The 23,241-nt window shown below is 43.3% G+C and overlaps 1 protein-coding gene across 6 annotated transcripts in view; it reads right to left on the bottom strand.

Moving 5' to 3' along the window:
* The window catches only part of KALRN (kalirin RhoGEF kinase), a 612,746-nt gene that overhangs the window by 159,745 nt on the left and 429,760 nt on the right, over positions 1-23,241 (bottom strand). For all 6 annotated transcript variants that reach the window (XM_029214081.1, XM_029214075.1, XM_029214079.1 and 3 more), the window contains one exon: positions 20,478-20,580. In XM_029214081.1, coding sequence (XP_029069914.1) covers positions 20,478-20,580 — 103 coding nt within the window. The remainder of the gene's footprint in view (positions 1-20,477; positions 20,581-23,241) is intronic.

Here is a 23,241-nt window from a genome sequence, read left to right as displayed (position 1 = left end):
AGAGCCAGGCTCTGCTATGTCCCCTCCTGGCTCTGAGGCCAGGGGGGTCCCCACTTCCGGAACACCATCCCAGAGGAAAGAAATGAGCCACAGCAAGGAAAAGTCACCCTCCCTGTTTTTATCTTTCCATTTCTCCTTCCGCTCTTGGAGAGAACCATGAGACTAGGCGGGGTGGGGGAAACATCCTTGACAATGTTTGTTTCATGCAATTTTTTTGTTCCAAGTTCAGAAAGGTTAGAAACTGTCTTTTTACCAAGAATTCTAATCATAAATTTCCCTGTGTCCTTAGACAGTGGGAGATGAGGGAGGGGAGGGGGTGGGGGAGCTGTGTGTTGACCTAATGATGAACCTGCTGTTAGGAACCCTGCCGCCCGTGCAGGGGTGACCCATCCCTCCTCCCCCAGGTCCCAGTGTCCCCACGCTGATCACTCAGGAAACCCCTCCATCTGGAGTCACAGGGGATTTAAACCAAACTGGAAACGTGTCTGCCTTTTCTCTCTCCCACTGCATGTATCTCTTCATAAAACCTCTTCATGAACTTGAAAGTATATTTCGAGCTTTTCCTCACCTTTTCCATACTTTTCAGAACAGCTGAGTTTGGGGGGAAACCCTGATGAACTCCCTATCCACCTCTCCCACCCCCACCCCCACCCCCAAATTTTCCTTCTCTTTCCTTCCACTGTCCAAGGCTCCTGACCTTCACAACCAAACAAAGTTGCCAGTTCCTCAGCTCACAACCTTCAGTAACCTTGGCCCATCCTGCAAGTCAGCCCAAATTCACCGTCTGGTCACTTTCTCTCATCTGGAGATGCTAAGGTGAAGTCCATCCCTCTGTTCCCTACTAGGCCCCTGCTTGTCTCTTTGTCCTTGGTTGACACAGAGGGTTGATCTCAGCAATCATCTAATAATTGTGTCCTATCCTTAAAAATATCATCTATTAGGTTTTTGTTGTTGTTGTTGCTACTAATAAAAGTAATTTGACTTATCATAGAGAATTTGGAAAAAGCCACCATCTAGAAAGCCACTGTTTACTTGTTGGTGTATTTCCTTCATCTATACATACATGCATACATATATGTATATACGAATAATGTATATATGCATACAGGAGCACAAATACACACACATGTATACACATCCACATTCCTTTTAATGTTTAACAGAAAAATTAGTCTTTCATATTTAGAGGGAAAAGGAAGACCCCAAGCAGGTGGGAAAGAAAACCCCAGGCTGCAGCTCAGGTAGGCTCTTCACCTGTGCCAGCTGCGGCCATGAGCCTTTGGAGCACCTGGCTTATTGGTTTGTAATGTCACGGGCCTGATGGCTGAGGAAAATATCCAAGCTATCCCTGCCTCCCAGAGCACGTAGATGAATCCTTCTTAGAGAGCAACATGGGAAACACATTCAGAGACGCACAAAAGTTCATAAATATACACAAACAGAAGCTATACACATAAAACATATTCAAACAAGTCTTTTCTGAGCCCTCTCTGTGAATGCCCAGCCCTATCTCAGTGCATTGCCGATAACACAAGGTATCACACGTGAGCTTTTGTCTTTTGTGGGTCTCGGGACTCAGCTGCTGAGACAAAAACTAACCCCTGGGAAACAACAGCAGACTGGAAGGAGATGGGTTCTCACAAAGTGCTGATGAAAGGGACTCCAGAGATCATTCTAATAATGAAGAAAATGTGTTCCAGCAACATTCTTCCTAAGGTCAGAAACATATCTATCAGGACAGAGAGATAATTTTGGAGACACAGTGATGCAGTATATCTTAGACACATACTAACAAAGGCAATTATGATTTGAAAGATCATTATATTTTGGTGAAGATAATCACACATATCTACCGGAAAACATGTTAGAGGAGAGGTCCCCAGAGGAGGTGTAAGACCAGGAGGAAGTGGCCTGTTTATCAGGACGCTCTAGGTCCTAGAGAATGTTGCTGTGGTTTGGGAGACATGTTTCTCCTCTTGAAGCTCCCAGAGATAGACTTTATATATTATATAAAAATCTGAAGCCAGGCTAAGGAATGTGCAATCACTGTGATGATCCAGTGGAATGTTATTTCAGGAGGAGGATAGAGAATGAAGGAGAGCTGAGATGGCTTCGAGACCAAGCTGTGGATGTGGATGTAGGCCAGGAGCAGACCCGGGAGATGGCATATGACTTTAGTTTCAGTTCTGTTGAGTAGACTGCAGTGAGTCACCCAAGAGCAGTTATATCATAGACAGCTGGAAATACGGTAGTGGGTCCCAGAGTGGAAAGTGAGGGCTAGAAACAGACATCTTTCAACTCACTGTTAAGAGTGCAACTTCATGCTAAGTAATACGGAAAACACAAAGTAAAACATATATGCTTTGGATGTTAAAGAACGATATTCGATTTTGGCAGGGAGTAGGGAGCAATATTGCTGGCTCAGAGGTGGTGGCAGGAGATTAATGTGGAGTAGTAAGCTTTTCCATGAAGGAGGTATGAGTCAGGCTGGCAGTGAGGGGTGGGTAGGATGTGATTAGGTAAGGTCGGTGGGCATTATAGGAAATGGAAGCAGTAGGAGCAGATCACAACATGAGTGGGGGCACTCGACTGCCATTGTTTACTTTGTACCAGATGCTGTAGTAGACAGTAAAGATAGAAGCAACATTAAGATCAAGACGTGATCGTCAAAAAACTCACACTGTAACAAGGGAGAAAGACATACAGGCAACCAATTGTATGGGAAGTGCAACTAGGCTGCAACATATGAATCGCCGATATTCAATCAACCATGTTGGATCCATGAAAATGGCAGTTTCATATGAGTCCATCTAATATAAGTGCATTATAGTGCCTATAAAAGGTAAGGGTCTCTAAAGGATCATGCATAGGAAGGAAAACTATATAAATGACTTTGGAGGTGGGCCTGTACTTTATTCTAAATAAATGTGCTACTGAAGTCTTTTAACAGGTAAGTGAGATATGGAAAGAGATGTTTTAGGAAGATGAATTAGGTGTCAGTAGAAAAGGTAAAATGCAGGGGCAAAGTCCCAGAAAGCAGTGGGGGACATTTAGGAGGCTTCTTAAAGAATTTAAGCAAAGGGTGACCAAGGCCTGACCAGGGTGATGTGACAGACATTTTGAGGGAATCATCCTCAGGACTTGGCAACAGACTGGCTGGCCATCAGGGGATATGCCCCAAAATGGATCCACAGATACAAACCTGGGTATCTGGAAAATCCTGCTTCTACCTCAAACAGGGAAGTCAAACCAAGTTGCTGATTTGAAAGAAAAATAAAATTGTCTGACGCTAAGACTGAGGGAAGCCGACATCAAACTGGAAAGACCTACAGTGACAGTGTTCATTATGTCACCATTTGGTCTTATATTTGCTTGTTGGTTTCCTGGTTCTCCAGTAGAACTGAGTGTCCGTAAGGTTGGGGACTGGTCTGTTTGGTGTCACTGCTGCATCTCCAGCTTGCAACAGTGCCTGACACATAGTAGGCGCACAAAAAATGTGCTGCGTGAACAAACAATGAATATGGAACTGCCGTTAGGAGTAACGTCTCTTCAGAGATATCATGTTGGAATTTTTGTCATGGACATCAGTATGGAAGCAACAAAAACTACTGTTGAAGGTGGGGGAGGATCTGTAGAAAGAAGAATCAGGAGAAGTTCGAGTGCAGGGAGCATGAAGTAACAAAGAGGTGTGAGATGGCAGAGGGAAAGGAGATGCTTGACAATAAGAGGGAAAGAAGAGGTGCTGGATGGATGTACTGGATGGAGGTGGGTACAAAGCATGAGATTCAGAGCCTGTGGGTAGTTTAACTTTAGACTCTCTCTGAGTCTAAGAGAAAGAATGAGAGCATAAAAGGACAGTTACACATCAAGGTGAAGATAAGAGTAATTCTGTAACTATCATGCTCAAAAAACAAACAAAAAAAGAACCTCTCAGTGTTTCTTGGATAATACTCAAAAATCTAAATTCCTTTCAATGGTGTCCAGAGTCTGCCATGATCTGACCCAACCAATCATTTCAGCCTTGTTTCCGACAGCTCACCTCACAAACTCCGCACTTCATCAGGCATATTTACTCTGCATGCACCAAACTTATCCTATATTTTCCTTTCTCCCTGTCCCTGCTCTTGCTGTTTGATCCATTTAGGATGACTTTCCTCCCCACTCCCAATACCAATGCTGCCTGGATAAACTCTACCCGCTTGGTAAAGTTTAATGCTGAACCTTCTCTAATCTTCGCAAACTAGGTAAGTTTGAGTTTCTTAATAATATTTGTTTCCCATTTCTAGTTCTCTTTCTTACCCACAATGCCCAACACATTACCTTGTGTTTATTGGGTCTTCGTTTATTGACTTAACAAATATTAACTGAGTCCCTCCTGTGAATCAGTATTTTGTTAGATTTGGTGATGCAGTGGGGGTATAAAACAGATATGTCTCCGCCCTCATGGACTTAACATCTGGTGCTGGAGGCAACTGTGTAACCAAACAAACGCTTATATAGTAAATAATGGTGATAAATTCCAAGAAATAACAATACAGAATGCAGTGAGAGATATGACTTGGGGAGGGGAGTTAGTCAGAGGGTCAGGAAGGGCTGAGATCTGAAAGAAGAGAGAGCAAAAGGAGTGGGAAACAAGGCTGAAATGAGTGGTTGGGTCAGATCATGGCAGACACTGGAGAGCAAAAGGAGAAAGGATTTTCCAGGCAGAGGAAACAAAGGCCCTGAGACCGCAAAGAAACCTGACACATTCATTCAAGGGAGGCCAGGAACGTTGGGAGGCAGGAAACGAGAGGAAGAGTGGCTGCAGCAAGGAGAAGAGGGCTGAGGTCCAGACAATGCCCTCATAGGTCATGTTGAGGACTTTGGTATTCACCCTAAGGGCAAAAGGACCTTCTCAAAGGGCTTGAAGCCACAGATGTGAAGAGCTTGCATTTTCAAAAGATCACATTGGTCTCAGAGTGAAGAAAAGATTACAGGAAAGTAAGAGTGAATGTCTGGGGACCAATTAGGAGGCTTCTTTCATAGGCCATGTGTGATAGGACAGTGGCTTGGACTAGAGTGGATTATACAGACCCTCAATAAATGCCAAAGGAGTGCAGAATCAGTGTTTTGGAGTCAATCACTAGGACTGAGAAAAGCTGAGTTTCACCTTTACAAATCTTTCCACTAACGTAAATCATAGTCAACGTCACCTCAGCTCTCCAAAACCCGTGGGAAATGTGTCTGTCAGGATAATCAAGTGTTCTGGATGACTAAAGGTAAACAGCAACACCACCTTTTCCTCCCCATTTTAAATCTTTTTATGAATATCTTTACATCTCTGACTTCTTAAAAAGCAAAGTACACTGAACATAATTTCCCCATCTGTTGACAATTACACAAACCCACATGAGTAATAGTTATCGTGTAGTACAAAATACAAAGGATGTTGTAAGACATGCCAGGTCATAATAGCACTCTTGGTACCTTCACTAAATAGAACCCAACTGCTGGAGTTTTATTTCCTCCTTCAGCTTTTGCTTTCATAGCTTTTCTGCTTCCTCTCTTGCTGTCAACAGCTCAGCCTTCGTGGCTATTAGTGTGTCTATATAAAAGTAACTTTCTCCTCTTCTAATTTTCTTAGGGGCTAAGTAACTAGATGACAGAGATGGTAAGCATTACATATAAAATTAGGATTGGAGAGGCTTTCCTGTGAGCACAGATGCTTAGTTTTGCTATGTAAAGATTTCCTTCCTGGGTCTTGGATCTGTTTGTCAGACAACTGAGTTCCAAACCCAATGGACTTATCATTTTTCTAATACATTTCATCACTTTAACTGTATTACCTGTCACATAATAGAGTAAAATGCAACAGATACCTTTAAAAAAGTCAACTAGTTCTTATTGTTTTATTAAAACAGGGATAGGGACTTCCCTGGTGGCGCAGTGGTTAAGACTCTGTGCTTCCAATGCAGGGGTCCTGGGTTTGATCCCTGATCAGGGAACTAGATCCCACATGCATGCCACAACTAAGAAGTTCACATGCCACAACTGAGGAGCCCACGAGCTGCAGCTAAGGAGCCCACCTGCTACAACTAAGACCCAGTGTAACCAAATCAATCAATCAATCAATCAATATTTAAAAAAAGAAAAAAACAGGGGTAAACTTAGGGATTGACAGAAACCTACATTATGTATAAAGTTTCCATGGTGGTACACTATTATGTGGAGAAACAAATGATGAACTGTTATTTTAAAGGACTAATGTAAGAAATGTCTCATTATGTCCCATCATATAAGTCTTTAACTTACAAACGTACTGCCTTCAAAATGTCAAATTAGATGTTTCTCAAGACACAATAAAGAGAGTGAAAAGACTAGGCAAAGGCTTGAACAAGGATGTAAAGGAGAAAATCCAAAGGCCCAAGAAGATATGGAAAGGCTTCAACCTCATTAGTAATTAGGGCAACGCAAATTAAAACAATAAGCAGACATTACTACATACCCATCAGATCCGCAACAATTTTGAAGTCCGGCATATCAAGTATACTCAGGGATGTAGTGCAACAGAAAAATCTCACAGATACTGGTAGGAGTGGAAATCTGGTATCCGCGTTTTGAAAAATAGATTATACCATCTAGTTAAGTTGAAGACATATATATATATATATATATATATATATATACATATCTTCTATTACCTAGCAATTTCCTTTTTTTTTTCCACCTAGAAATTTCACTCCTACCTTCACACCCTAGAGAAACTCAAGTACATGTATACAAGGATACATATAGAAGAATATTCATAGCAGTATTGTTCACAGCAGCCCCAAACATCCCATGTGCAGAATGGATAAATAAATTGTGGTATATTCATACAATGGTATACTATACAACAGCGAAAATGAATGAAAAACTACACACATCAGCATGGATGAATTCCATAAAAATGAGGGTTGAGTGAGAGAAGAGACACACACAGTACGACCTAGCCATATAAATTTAAAAACAGCTACATTGAAACTATATTGTTTAGGGACACATACATAGGAGGCAAAATAATAAAGAAAAGTAAGGACAGTATTATGAATGTCAGGAGAATGGTTACCTCTAGGGAAGAAGACAGGGTTGTGACCAGGGAGGGGCACACAGGGGGCTTCTGGAAAGCTGGCAATGTCCTGCTTTCATGAACTGCATGGTTATTACATATATGTTCACTTTATAATTATCCATTCACATGTTTAGTACTTTTTGATGCATTTTCAGCATATATATTTTACATTAATAAATTTTTTAAAAAGGTTAATGTAAACCAGATGTTTCTGATCAGGAATGCACTTCATCCATAGGAATAAGAGTATAAATAACAGCTAATTCATCAGACAAGCCCATAACTCTCATTAGGTAATAGTATAAGTTAAATACTGCACATTTCAAATATATTTCAGAAAGTAATATAGTTGCAATATTATCAGCGAAACAAAATATATACAAGAGAAATAATGAATAAGGATTATTTTAAAGTATCTGATACCAGATTGGAAAAGATAAAAAATATTGAAGATATACTAGATTGCAAGACTGGGAAAACTGACACTCATACTCAGCCGGAGAGAGTATAGATTGGTCCAGCTTCTGTAGGGGGTGATCTAACAATGTCTATCAACATTTTAAAATGCATATTCTACTTCTAGGAAGCTATCCTGTTAATATACTCATGACCGACAAGTGTAAGAAACTGTATCTGTACAAGAATTACAGACCTGTCTGTACTGGTAAAAGATTAGAAACATCCCATACACCCATCAATAGAAGACTAGTTAAATAAATTATGGTACTCTAAGTATGGAATACTGTGTAGCCACCAAAAAGAATGATGCAGCTCTACATGTCCTGCTATGAAATTGCCCAGATTTGTTACAAGGAAAAAAGTATAAAACAGGACTTATCATATGCTATTACTTATTTAAAGATTTTTTAAAAAGAATAAATAAGTATGAGCTTTTATATTTTAAAATTATATCTCTAGAAAAATACCCACATTTTAAATCATGTTTATGTATTATTGCTTCAAAAGTTCTTTTAAAAGATCTTCAGTGCATATGCTTAAGGAAAAACAGGTTTAATTATATTATTATGAGGAACAATAAGAAAGTTTTGGTAAAAATTCTAAGGGGACTTTTGAATAGTTCCCATCAGAGCTAACAGGCCATTAAAAAAAAAGCCTAATTCCACATCAAAACAAAATACTTCTTTTGATATGGATGTATCAGTAGCATTGCTCTTTTACAGACTGTCCATGATTAGAATAATTATTCTGGGATCAAAACTGATACCAAGGAGGAGAAATAGAAGGAAGATGAACTTCAAGGCCAAGCTCAAATTTCACTTCTGGTATAAAAAGCCTTCCCTGGCTCCCAGGCTGTTTGTTGTTCAAAGTGGGTATACTTCTGTTACAAAATGTAGTCTATGTGTGGCAAGTATGTATCTCACCTAACATTCCTCTTCCTAGTTTCTCTGATGCCTCGCTCAGCAACTGGCATAAAGGAAGTGCTAAGTACAACTCTCCTTCCTCAAATACAAGTAACACCTATATAGCCACCCTATTTGGCATCACATATTAAGACCCCTGGGGGGCATGAACTCAGAAAACTCTGGGACAAGGACAGAGATGGTTCTTTTATATCCTGAATCTCCATGGTATCTGGTCACCAGTGGACATTCAATAAAATTCTGTTGAATAAAAGAATGAATTCGGTGTACCAAAATATTTGTAATAATTTTCCATTTTTGCCTCCAGCTAATTTCATTCTTCTCTGTTAACAGATTTTTCTTCTTGACCAGGTGTTAATGGTAGTGCCTACTTATTTGCTCTGTAAATAACATAACCGATCTAGTGGTTTGGTCTATGTCCCTGTTAGAAGTACTGTCTTAAATCTAATGGTAGAGAACATATCCTAAAAACCTTTCTCTTTGGGGAGTTTTCCATAAAATTTTCACAAGTACAATAAAGGTTCTTAATAGCCCCTATGTAAAGAGGCATAAAAATTGTGACTGTTCTTGTTCTGAGAGGTTGTGGGGTGAAGTGGGGTAGGGACATCAGATAAATTAGACTCTGTATTACAAATTTCAGCTTCTAAAATTTGAAGTAACTCCATTTAACAAACTATTTCCCACTCCTCATCCCCCCACATCCTTCTTCTTCTTCATCATCATCATAACAGTTTAAAAAGAACTTTTTAAAAGAACAGTTTTCCTTTGGTATTCCTGTTATATGAGGAGTAAGTAATTTTAATATTTGGGAGCTATGTGAATACTTCCTGATCTTTTCTCCTCATCTGAATGTCTACCTGCCATGAAGGTAACCTTCCCTAATCAGGAATCTGCTGACTGCAACTACAGCTCAAAGATGATAGCGGTGGGAAATCTAACATTCTGGTTTGATTTCTGGTTTTAATTCAGGAAATTAAAAATTGGGGGACTACTTTCAAGAACTCCCAAGTAATCTTTTTAAACAAATTGCTAAATTCTTTTAAGATAAAAGCTGCAATGGTGTCAGTCACAGAGACATACAAAAAAATAGAAGTAAGTTGCAAGGCATTCCAAATACCTCAAAATCGAGCATATTTAGGTTCATATCAGCACAAAAGAGAAAGGTCTAAGCAGGCCACCAAGGTGCTTTGTCTATTTTGTTCACTGTCTTATCCTCTGTGTTTAGAATAGCACCTGCCGGATAGTAGGAGCTCAATAAATGCTTGATAAATTAATCAATGAGATAAAAAGATAGCATACATTAAAATCACGAGGAAAAGAGGACTTCCCTGGCGATCCAGTGGTTGACTCCGCACTTACGATGCAGGGGGTGCGGGTTCAATCCCTGGTCGGGGAACTAAGATCCCACATGCTGTGCAGTGTGGCCAAAAAATAAAAAAAATTAAAAAAAAATCATGAGGCAAAGAAAAGGTAATGAATTTTTAATATCCTCTAGTGCTCACTAAGTCAGACTGTCATCCGTGTGTAAGTGAGTAACAGCAAAGAGTAAGTGAAACTTTTTAAACCCCATTCCTGCAGCTGAAAGGACACCAGCTAGCAGGAGACAGGAGGCAGACGGAAAAATACAGAACCTGTTTTTCTTTTGTTTTTTTTTCCCTTCAGTACATCATGAAGTTCAGAGGGGAGTATAAGCCCTTGCATACAATGCGGAGAGCAATGCTTATGGGAGCATTCAGTAAGCATCTCGCAGCCAGCATCAGCAGGGGCCATGCAGATTAGAGGAACAGCTCTCCTGAACTTCTAATCCATGTATACATGTCTCTGCAATCAGCAATTTTAGACAGAACCAATTAGAGCATTAATAATAATAATAATGACAGTAGATAAACATTCTGAACTTGGAAGACTCAACTCTAAGCCCTTACATATGGGGAAGCTGGAAACTTGGCTATCAGCTCTGAAACAAAGCAGTGACTGCTCCAACACAACCAGAGCCGGACCCGTGTGGAACATGGCGGCAGAAGAATGGAAAGGCTGATTAGCAGAGGGAAGGGTCTGGTTGAAACTAGGGAGTAGACACCTGGAATGGGTCAGTCTGCACAGGTCTGCATCTTCCAGCAGTTTTCTCTCAACAGGAAGAGCTATCCGGGCAGAAGCAGGCTGCTCCCCTTGGTGGGCATTTGCTACTTGGCACCCGGGGAGAGACCCTGAGCCAAAGTCCCATCTTCACTGTGGTTCCTAGTGGAAGGCCACCACGGAGGACAGGCAAACATGGTTTCCTTGACAAGACCCTACTTTCTGGCACTAGGATCACACCATCTCACCCCAATGCCTCAAATGCTTAGATCTCCCCATCCCCATCCAGTGTCCACCACATCCCACTAGTCATGGCAGACAGGTTGCCAGTAGCCATCAGCAGTGAGGAAGTGAAGCTAAGCCTCCAGGCAGGTAAAACCCAAACGAGCATTTGCAATCTAAGGTCAAGATAAAGAAACAGGATACTATTTATCCACTTGTCTATCAGACAGGCTTTTCTCAAGACTCCTGTGTTACGGCCACGGAAAACATGTCATGTTTGACAGCACAGCACGCATGGGGGAAGGCAGCTCAGCTAAAGCAGAGCCACCACTGCAGTCACCTTCACCCGCCCCATCCACGCTCATCTCAGTGCTTTGGCTCTAGACGTTCATTTCTAGCAACACTTCTGCTTGAAATTTCTAGAAGAGTTCATTTTCGCACCCACAAGGAGAGCTTGCTCCGGATTTCAAAACTCCTGGTGCCACACTTAGTCGTCAGGAGCACAATTTTTTAAGAAGAGTATTTCCCACAACCTGGTTCCCTCTTACCAGTAGCTTTAAGAAGGTAGATTCAGTCATTTTGTTCTTCACTAAAAGACCTTTTTAACTCACACAGAAGGAAACAAGGGTAAGTGGGATAAGTGATATGCCAAGAAGTCTGTGCAGAATACTCCAGTAAAACCCTTGCCCTGAGAGCTGCCACTTCTCTCTCTGCCCGCGGCCTCCAAGCTGGCCCCCGCCCCCCTCCCCAGACGTGCCTTCTCCCCTTTTCGGGCCCCTCCTCCCCAGTGTGTCCGGCCGGCAGTGTACTCACTTGGGTCTTGTTTGCCTTGGACTGTCGCCAGCTAATCCACTTTCACATCTTGGCTTGATCTCAGATTTGCTTTCTCCTTCCACCAAAATTTTTAGAAACAGAATTCAGATTTGTGCTGGGCTGCCTTGCCGCAGTGCCTCTTGCCAGCTCTCAGAGCCTGACCGGGAATTTGCCTTGAGAGGTCTGAAGACTCTTCTAGGGCAGAATCACACTCCCACCAAGGCCACTATATGAGTCACAAGTACTTGCTATCAAAGACTCTGTGACAGGCATTAATACTTGGAAGGTATCTTTCCCGTTTGCCACATGCCAGCCCCAGAGACGCTGGACTGGCCTACAGAACCTCTTTGTAATTTACTTTGCTGTGGATTTGCTGGGGCTGGGGCGGGATGGTGTAGAGGCAGCTGGAGAAGAAGCCAGTAACAATTGTGTTTGCTTTTTGCTACCAAGTTCTGGAAGCTGAACTATCAGGGTTACCGCAAAAGTACTATGTTCTTAATCCCATTGAACAGGCAGGAGAGTGACTTGGGTTTGAGTCTGAGGTCTGCCATGAACTGGCTTTGTGACTCTGAGCAAGTCACTTTGTTCCCTTTAAACAGGATGGAGACAGAGGGCTAGAGGACCTCTCAGGTTGCATTCTTCCCTGAGCTTCCATGCTTCCAAATTCCGAACTTACCCCAAGTCAAATCTGGCCTCTGGCCACCCCTGCAGCTATCACACAGAGATCTAATCTACTGGCAAATCACCTTTTGCAATTTCCTTATTTCTGGAACATATACTTGCACAATGCCGCCACTAGAAACCAAGAGATTTGTGCAGCGCGGTGCTCTGAGGTTTCCTGTGATCTGCCTGTGTGCAGCAAACTGTCCAACGGCTGCTGTGTGTCATGAAGCTTATTTGCTTTTTCAGTTGATTGGTAACGTTAAAGGTGGGCCTCTCCAGGGAGGTTTTCAAGCTCTTAAGTGTAAGTCAAATATTAAGTAAAATAATGCTGTCATGAGAGATTTTGCCCCGCGAACCTCAGTTGTGTCTTTCACACTGTTGGGCTGTGTGTGATGCTGGAAGCCAGTCATTTATTTGAGCAACTTTTCATTTAGAGGAAAACAGGTGACCTCAACTCCTTGCACTTTAAAGACTCGTTTTGAAAAGCCAGCACATTTGTCCTGGGTTTAATGTTGCTCAGGAGAGGATGGGTTTGGGCTTCTGGGAGGTGACAGAGCAGCCACAGAGAGGAGGACCCGGGAATCCTCTGCTTTTTGTTGCTCCCTGCTGCCACCTCTCCCGCCCACCATGGATCAAAGTAACAAAGGGACCACACCAGGAAAAAAAGTTATTTTCAAACCTAGTCCTGAACTTGGATTATTCAGAAAACTAAAACAAACAAACAAACAAACAAAAATCATAATTTGGGTTTAAAACTTTAAAGCGGAGATGGCATTTTTCCTACTTTGGAGTGACTACCAAGTTCTTGAGAAAATCAGAATGCCTCTACCTGGGATTCATACAGCAACTCCAACCCACTGTGCTGTTAGGCATGGGGTGCGACCGAGACTCAAGGTTACAGTTTGTGAAGTCCAAGTTTAGGTTTCAGATATATCCACTCCAAACCCCGGGAACAAGGAGTACAATTATATATTCTTCAAAGGTATTTATTTAAGGATTAGAAAGTGCTTTGTTCCTAGATGGGAGGCAACATAAACCTCTCCCACTAAGAAACATTTTAGGGCCCTGAGATAAAGGGCAGAGTAACAGAAGTGCTGAGGACTCTCTCCTGGAGACGCACCACGTTTTCTTTTTCTAGCTTTTAACGCAGTGCATTTAATAGGCTGGATCTCCAGCAGATGGGTCACCTGCTCAGGCCCCACGGCTAAATGTCACACGCTGTCACAATCTCATTCTGGAGATTCAACCTTGGGGGGCCCACCTTGATTTTTTTTTTAAATGATGATCAATAACTTTATTTTTTTATTATCTCATACATATATTTTTAAGGTCAAGTACTTCCTTACGTATGTGCTGAGTTGTCCATTAAATTCTTTTGGATACATTTTTAGTAGATTTGTATTACACTGTCTTATTTGGATATATCTGAAGGTAAATTCAAAACAAAACCAACCAAACAAACAAACAAAACAAAAACTCTGGTTTTTCTCCAACCAGAAAACATACCAGTGGTCTCTCTGTGTTCTCTCAAATACCAAATCATATGTTATAATATATTTTATAATATATCTATTAGCTATTGTTTGGGGTTATTTATACCTTCTTCTATATTAACACAGATATGGGAGGTAAAAAAGCATGTCTTCTTTTATAATTTTATTTAATCTAATATAACTAAAATAGTAGCAACAAAATAGAGGTCATTCACCCAAATATATCATGAAATTGTGTATATTATACACACACAAAATATCTGGGGATACGGCTCAAAATGCACTTTTCTCTTTATAACTAGTTATAGCCTGCTGGTGTGTTGCATCATCTTGATGGTTTTTCATTAGTTAAGTGAAAAATATTACATCGTGTGAACTGACAGGATTTTTATTAGTCCTAACACTGTTGAGTCTCCACATTTCCAGATGTTTGGTTTTTCTCCTTAGTGGCGAAAGCCAGTGATCTGTAGGCCCTTAAAACTCCAGGGAGCACGCTGTCTATTTTCTCTCACGCCAGTCGCCTATAGTCATCCGGACAGCGACCTACCCACCGCATGTCTCCTCTGCTTCACACCGTCTTTCACACAGGATCTTGGCTAGTCCTTCAACATCCCAGGAAGCTGAAACCATTGCCTTGGAGACTGAGGCATGAAATGATGACATGACCCACTCAAGGTCCTGCAGCTGGTGAACAACCAGGGACTGAATCCATGCCTGGTCCCCAAACCCATCCCCTTCCTCTGTGCAGTAGACGCCTTTGCAGCCCACTCAGATCCTCTTTCCTGCTGCGGTTCCCATGCCCCAGCTCTTGTGCGTGTTGGCTGCTAACAGCTCACAGCTATCACAAAAGGCCAGGCCCCTTTGCCCGAAGGTGGGGCAAACTCTGGGTGCAATTCACGCTCCAGGTCCAGGAGGGATCAGACTGAGCTAGACTCCAGCTGAAACCACATGCACATTTGCTTTAGCTCCTTCTACACTGGCCCCCGTTTCTTGCCCCTTTTCCTGAAAGCACACCCTTAATAAACTACATGCATAGGAATCATGGTCTCAGACTCTGCTTCTAGGGAATGGGACCCGATTTGCTCTCCTTCCTCCCAAGAAGCTCTATATCCATCCTTATTCTCTGGAGGGTTTTTCTATTTATGAGCCTATTTAAATGAAGAGATTCTATTTTTTCCCCTCCGTCATCTGTCCTCCGATCAACACTAATCTTTACAAGGAAACTAATTTCTTACATTTAATTTGAGTTCTTCCAATTGCAGCATTAGCCCACTTTTTCTTACAAGAAAAACCTAGAAGCTTTTTACCTCTGATGCTATTAGCAGAAGACTAGGGATGCCATCCTTTCTCTTTCTGGTTATTTACCTTTCCTCCCTATAAGACAATAAGCCAAAGGATGGCAGGGCCTTGTTTCATTCATTGCTGTACTCTCAGCATGGAGAGCAACACCTGCTGTGGAGTAAGTGGGCCTTCAACACAGAGCATGTATGAAGAGAGATGGCATAGGCCAACTCAAGGGTTGGGACCTCCCCAAAGCATGGGCTGGACCCTCTTGGACTACAGCCCTTGCACCTAGTGCCCTGCTTTGTGCTCCCAGAGTGCATGTGTCAGGATTACCAGGTTCTGATAAACCAGGTGAGGCTCTTTAGAAGTCTATTCCCAGAAGGCTTCTGCAGCCAGGCTGCCCTGCCCCTTGTTAGAGGCATTACGTTACTGCAGTGAGTGACCTTGTAGGAATCCTTTGACTTTAGAGCGTTTCTTCCCACACGGTAAAACAAAATTTTGGTCATGACCCATTATATCGATTTGACAGTCGGGAGTTTAAAAACTTCTGAGTTAAAGCCTGGACTCTCCAGGCTTCTCCAGGCATCTCCCATCCCCCTTCAGCACATTGTCATTATCAGCCCACCTTGTACCTCAGGTCACATTTGCTTGCTTTTGAAATCCCTCCTTAAAATCACAATCAGTCCCGGGATGTTCCAGCAGTGTTCTTTCCCTTATAATTTTTGCAGGGACTATAGCACTCACAACTCAATTTCCCTGTCTCCAGCCAGTCTGGACATGTCTAGAAATTCATAGTGTATTTTGGATGAAGAGCATCCCTACTAGGAGGTGTTTGTAATGTTCAATTCAATAAGCATTTATTGAACGTATCCAGCATGCCTAGTCTAAATGGCAAATATTATACATGCACAGGGACTGTCACTGTCCAGATGGCTGCTTCTGCACCATTAGCTGGTAATTATTCAGCAGACATCCATCGTGTTCAACTACAAGACACTTCTTCACTGCCACCTCATAACCCAGCCTTGCTTGACTACAATTCTATAATTCTGGATGTCTTTGAAGTGTGGTTGCAAAGCTCCATCACTTAATACGTGTATAAGCAAAAGAGACTTTACGGTGGGATGCCCAGAGTAGTGTGAGCATATTCTGGACAGAATAGGAAGGGGCTCAGACCCAGATCTCTACAGAACAAAGTAAGCACACATCCATTTGCCTTCAGGGAAATGACACTTTTACATGGGACAGGGGCAAGGTAGAACCTAAGTTTGCAGACCCATTTGAGAGATGAGCAAAAGCAACTTTGGGGAAAGCTTATTCGTGCCATTTACTGAGGCACCCGTGTTGGCTTTGTCAGCGTTTAACGCAGAATTAATAATATTAGACTGGTTCCGCATCAAGGGAGGATTTACCACAAGCAATCCCAGCTTCTCTGTTATAGAGAAAAGTGGGGGAGTTCCCTTTCCTAGAAAGAAGAGTCAGACAAGGAGGGTTCCAAGTGTCAAAACCTGGGTGGGAAATGAGGAGGGGCCGGGCATTGGTCTTCTGTTCTCAACCTTGTCTTTTTAGCCAGAATTTGGATGAAGCCACAAAACGTATGTTTAGCCAATAATGCTGGGAAATGCAGCTGACATACTGGACAGAATAATTTATATTCAAAACATACTGGATTATGGATGGAACTAAACAAGAGAAAATCTAATAGATATTAAGTAGTCTGACACTCAGGTTACTAAGTCACCTGCTGAATTAAGGGCAGTCCACGAAAACAGGCAAGGAGATTTTATGAGCCAGCACTGTACACCCTACTAGACACGGTGAACCTTCTTAGGGAGGAGGGCAGGCATAGTAGCTCTAGAACAAGGAGATGAATTTGCATCGGTTAGATCACACCTAATGTACTTATATACCATGCTGGAGGCCCCATTTTATACAGATCATTACACACTAGAGTAAACCAGAGGAAGGCAACCAGGATATGGAAGGGTCGGAAAACACATTAATACAAGGAATAGTTGGAGAAACTGAGGACTTCTAAACAAAGAAGATTAAGAGAAAAGACAATTGTCTTCAAATATCTAAAGACTTAGGGGTTACCACTGGCCAAAGGTGATACAATCTGAGGATTAAAGTGAAATACCTGGCAGTAATGGACCATAACCCATTGGATAATAAAATAAGCCACGAGCCAATGCTAACTACAAATAGCTACGTCTTAGATTCTAAGGGTTAGCAAATGGGAAGAGGAGTAAAGTTGCCCTATTATAGACAAGTAAACTGATGTTCCATCCCTTTAGGTCTAATATAGAAAAAAACCTACTGACAGTTAATGAACCAAGGACTCAGAGGGCAGAACTCTACTCAAGAACTTCCAAAGATCCTCAGTCTGCTTAATAATTGTGCACTCTTATTCACAGTATCTAAATTTCTGTTTCCCCTCTAATAAGGATGGAAAGTTAACCTTTACTGAATGTCTAATAGATGCCAACTAAATATATTTTACTTAACCCTCCCAAGGACTCAGTGAGACGGGTATTTGTCTTACAGGTTGGGGAATTAAGGTGCAGTAACTCAGGCAATGTGACATAGAGGGTGAGTGCCAGAGCTGGAATTTGAATCCAGGTGTGTCCAAACTCCTTCCACCCCACCCCAGCGCACAGAGGACACACAAGGGGATTGCAGAGGGGCCTTGGGGCCCCACAGCTCCTCAAGGTCGTCTGTCATGGCCCTTTAATGGTTACATTTACCATCCACCCAGCCCACAGTGCTACGACTCTCACTCCTCTGGATTAGAAGAGGAAGACTGGGGCCTTTCCTAGAAACTCACCAATAAAATGACCCTGATCCCTGTGAGGTGCCTCTGCCCCGTCCTCTCCCCACAGCCACCCTGTTTGCCCAGGTAGGCTCAGCCTACCTGAATCAACCCACTTGCTCTTCCTCTTCTTCAGAGTCTGTTCACCTGACCACTTGGAAACCAATGGATACCAGTTTCCTGGTCTACGGGTATAGATAGGGGGAAATTTAACTTTGTTGATAACATCTATGAATTCAAAGATACCAATAAATGGTTTCTCTGATGAAGGACAGGGCAGATCAAGGGAACACCTGGCTGTCCTGATCTCACTGCTCAGTGTCAGAAGAGTAAGAACATTCTAACTGCAGTGCAAGGTCACAGACAGGCCCTCCCTTTATCTGACTATTTCTAAGCAATTTTCCAGGTTTTGTGTCAGAACACAGAATCTTTCTTCATCTCCCAACCCGCTGCCCATGCTGAGAAGGTAATTAAGGGTTAATGTTCCCAACAGGCCGGGAACATTACCTGCAGCTTTCTGCTTGCAAGTAAGGAAACTTCTAGGCTTCTTTAGCATATTTAAAAATACAATATTTGTATGTTTGGCTGCTTTCAGACCACCTGTTTTAGCTTCCTCTTCATGTCGGAGTTCTCTACCCACTCTGTTCATTCATTCCCCAAGTACTTCCTGAGCATCCATGTGTGTTATGTGCTGAGGATACAGCCATGAAACAGACAGACACAACCCCGGCCCTCATCGGGGCTTAAGAGCCTGGCTATAGAGACATACATGAAACGAAAATTACACATATAAGGATTCACACTCAACAAAGCATCCACATGTCTCTACAGTATCCAGCACAGAGCTCGGCATGTGGCGGGTGCTTTTTCATGAGCATGTGACTGATGTTTTTGTGGAATGTGCAGAAGGTCTGGCCAGCTGAGTTCATCTTAGCATTGGGAGCGCAAAGCTTTGACTTTAATAAGAGTGAGGGAAAAACATGACAGTGAATCAGGGAGACCCGGGTTCTGGTTCTTGCTTTTCCACTCACCACTAGGATTTTCTTAGACGAGTCACTCAGTCTTTCTGGGCGTCAGTTTCCTTACTTGTGGATAATGTGTAAGTACCAGGGCTCCACATTAACAAAGAAGTGCCTGCTGTCGGAGGCGTTCTATTCTAACCACACTCACCTTGCCAGAGGACAAGGAAAGGCTGGAGCCAGGGCTTCCTAAGACAGCCGTCTCTGGCAGAGGTGTCTGTTTAAGGGCCGCGGGGAAGACAAAGCAGCAGCTGGAAGGGAGGCATCCCCCAGACCATGGAATTAATAGGCTGCTATGTCTGAACATGGGAAACATGCACTTCACTTACCACCCACTGACTGTTTAAAAATAAACACTTTCATTCATAGGATACTCTGGGTTATAGTTCTAAACAACGGATCAGAGGAGAAAGGAAAGTACAGAAATAGTTTCCTTTGTATGTTTTACAAGTAGAAAAAAAACAATTTTCCATCCACTCTGATAGTCAAAAGTGGCTTAGAAACTTGAAGGCAGGACGTCAAACAGAATTAATTACCTTACAAGTCCTTGCACACTAGTCTAGAGCATGATTTAGCACCATGATCTTAGGAGGTCTGGGGGGCATAGTCTTTTTTTTTTTTTCTTCCCAGTAAGAAAAAAATTAGGAAAAATCCTAATGAATGCAGATTATCTTTTAAAAATGCCCCTAACTTAGAAAACTAAAATGAAGCGAGGACACAGCCTGTTGCCTGAGGCTGAAGGACTAAGGCCAAAATACTAGGTCTAGAAACTAGGGCCAAATGGTCCTTGTAAACCCATACCTTTATTAATAAAATCCCTAGTATTCAGAAAACGATCATCTCAAACTCTTCCGACCCTGAGGTAAGCAAATGAGAGTAGGGTCAGAGACAGAACCTTCCCCGTCCCTGCTGCACATTCAGACCGCTGAATTCCTCCGCTAGCTTGAGCAAATGCACTGAGTCTTTGCTACATTCTCCTTTCTTTGGCTCCCCATCAGAGCTCCTAACTTTTGCTTACTTGCTCCAAAATGTAAGCAAGCAAGTGACCAGGTTTTCTCCTGAGACAACTACATCCCTCCACGCCGCTTCAAATACCACTTCCTGGTCCTCTGCCCCTCAGGAACTGAGCCCCAATACTCTGGCCAGAGGAGAGCATCATTTCCACCGGAGCCCCTTCGGATAGGAGGCCCCTTCCAACCAGCATCTCTGTGGCCATTCCCCAAATCACTGATCTTGGTCTAAATTTAGGTCTCTGGAAACTATCCCAGCCTCAGCTCCCTGAGTTCCAGCCTCCCAGAAGGCAGAGCAGCCCAGGCAGCGCCGGTGAGGCATCTCAGAAGGAGAGGAAACCCAGACTCACTCTCCACCCTCGCCAGTTCTGCTAAACTCTCATGACGTGAGAGGTCTGGCTGGCCACCTCAATCTTCTGCCCCTCAGACAAGATCTCCATGCTGTGACATACCTCCTCCAGCCCTGCTCCTTCCCCTTTGGCCGGCACAAAGAGACCACTGGCTCCTGAGGTCAGGCTCCACCATGGGAGAAGTTCCTCTAGGGGTTAACTCTCCAGGGGTGGTTAAGCCAACAAGAAGTCTTGGGGGAAGGAAGGTTGGGGCACTGTCCTACCTTGTCACTGTCCACTGTGTTCTGAGAGGTCCTAGAGGCAATGGAGATGGTGTCTGGCTGGCTGCTCCCATCCCCCTGGCTGTCAACATCCTCTACTCCATCCCTGCAGGAAGAAGAGAAAAGCAACAGGGGTGGGGGTGGGGGGAGCGACTGTGGGCTTAGAGCACACAAGGGTTTCCAGCTGGGCTGGCAGAGCAGAGCCTTAGCGCTTTCCAGCAGGAATGTGCCTAAAATTATCCCATGAAAGGAAGCAGTCCCATGTAATTTTCAATGATGTCACTTCTTGCACTTAGCAAATACATAATCACTATGTTGATAACTGAACACAAATGACTCCTCTCCATAACTCCTCGGGCCCACGGTGCAGAATGGGCAGCTATTTACTTATTTTCACAAGAATGGGTCTATAAAAGGCAGTAGGGAGAAGTATGTCCTGCTTAGAACCTAGGCTTCTCTCCAGCTGCCTGGGTCATCTGCAACAGTCCCAGAGTTCAGGGTATTCAAACAGCTTTTCTGTATATGATGTAACAGGGTGGGGGTGGCTTATAGCTGGCTTATAAAGAGAAGAGAACTGAGAAGATATCTTTTTGACCTGTGTTTCTTTTGCTCAAGAAAATGGGGTGGGACATCTTCTCCGGGGGAGATTATCCTTGGGAAGGTCAGACCCTCAACTTCTGGGTCTGGAGGAGTTTATTGCCTTCATTTGGGTGGGTCTTGGTGATCTCATGCTTATTTATGATGATTTCTTATTAACACAGAAGACCAAGGCATCTTCTCAAAGATAAGAGGACGGTCACAGATTCTGCAGCAGCTTTTGAGCCAGCTGTGCTCCTGAGTGTCTGATAAGATAGTCTCCTAAGTGCACTCCTGACGTTTGGACCCCTTCCTGGGCCCCTGGACCACACTGCTGTCCCATTCACATGCTCCCTCAACTCTCCAGCTTTAGAACTGGGTCCCAATCCTACACTGAACCCAAAACTCTGGCCAACGGGGATTAGATGCCTGGGAACTGGTGAAGGCTGAAGAGTCTGTGTCAGGAAAAACTGGAGATGTGGGCCAGGGGTTGGATAAACCAGCCCAGGAAGTGACAGCTCTTGCTATGGAGGTCTTTGTGAAAGTCACACCCCTGATACTGCTTATGGAGAAGTATAGCCTTAGGGGAAATGGGAACTCAGTGCCTGACAGTGTTACCACGTGGGCAACATATCCCATATACTGAAGCTCAGAGTCTAAATAACTACAATCTGGAGTGTGAGTGTGTGTGGACATGCGTGTGCATGTGGGCATACATGGGATGTCAATGTACATACACTGGGTCTGCTAGTCATAAAAAGTGTTTTCTCCCACCCAGAATACTTCTAAGTCAATTGTTCTCTCACCACCATTTGTGGGCTTGGGAAATGCCAATTTATTTTAATAATATAAGCCACAGATTCATAGGAAGGAAGATCTGCTGTAGAAAGAAATTATGTGATGTATTTCAAAACCAAAAATAAAGGAGTTTCAGATCATCTGTTGTTTCAGATATCTGGACCAGTGCTCCCCACCATTTGTAGACAATTGAGAGCTGGCTGTAGTGCTGCTTCCCACTATTCTGGCCCATTGCAGGCCCTTCTGGTCCACACCAGATGAGGCCAGTTCTGGGGAATGTGGGGAGTCCATCCAGGAGTGTCGGTTGCATTACCCAAGCCAGTCCACTCCTCTGTAAACTCTGTCCCCATCTGCAGGGAGCCAAGCTAATGAAATAACACAATACCTGGCTCTTCTCTGCAGAGACTGCCAAGGTTTCTCCCCCTCTCATCACAGGACAATGACCAAGAAAAGGTGTGAGGCATTTCCAAGATATGTCCATCCCATGTTCTAGAGATGCTCAAACTCTCCTACTATAGGAAAAAGGGGCTTTTTTTGCAGAGTAACCCTAGATAAGCTCACCTGAATATCCTTCCCATTATGGTCCTGGACCTTCAATTCCTTATAACTGTTTCCATTCTCTCTTCTTTATTGAAGTAGAGGCTTCCTACAGCAGGGTCTGTCTCTAGTGCTAAACTAAGTCTGCCCCTTACCTGGACTCTGGACAAAGGTAACTGAAATCAAAATAACCCCTCCCTAACACAGTCATAATTGTTCCTTCAGCACGAGAGGGGACCTTATCCTGGTCATGCTGGTCTTGGGGCTCCTGCCTCCTGGAGGAATCTCTCTCTACCTTAGCCACACCCTTCTTTTGGCTACCACCTCCCTTGGTGGCTCCCAAGCCTGTGTAGCCTGGTTGGCACCCAAGGGTCAACTAAAATCTCCTGAATTTAATCCATTCATGAATAGGAGAGGAGAGGACAGCCTGTTATCACCAACATCCATCACCTCCATAACTCTGTTTTTGTTTTGTTTTTTCTTTTCCAAAACTGATATGGAGCTTTTATATGCTTTCTCTTGAAGTGCCCTCCAAAAGAGTCATTGTAGGTGACTGTAACATGGAGACTTGAGAAAGAAATACTTAAGCAGTCATCCACTGGTCTTAGGAAAACTCAGACTCAGAAGGGCCCAGAGAGATGCAGATATAAAAAATAAGTCCTCTTCTGCCCCATCATATTGCTCATCTCAGATGAATGAAGACGAGGACTCTTGGGGCTTGCAGTAAGAGCTGCAGTGACAGTCCCACCATACCACGCCCACATTACAGTCCTTTGGCAGTCTAGCCAGTCCAGAGAGCCCCGACTCAAAGCCACCTCCTTCCCAAAGCTTTCCCCAGACACTTCACTCCAGTGCT

The sequence above is a fragment of the Monodon monoceros genome, unplaced genomic scaffold, assembly GCF_005190385.1.
Source record: "Monodon monoceros isolate NGI ecotype Baffin Bay Population unplaced genomic scaffold, NGI_Narwhal_1 Super_Scaffold_11, whole genome shotgun sequence".
In the NCBI taxonomy this organism is placed as follows: Eukaryota; Metazoa; Chordata; class Mammalia; order Artiodactyla; family Monodontidae; genus Monodon; species Monodon monoceros.
The sequence above is the reverse complement of the archived record's forward strand: the minus strand, read 5'-3'. Positions and strand labels throughout refer to the sequence as shown.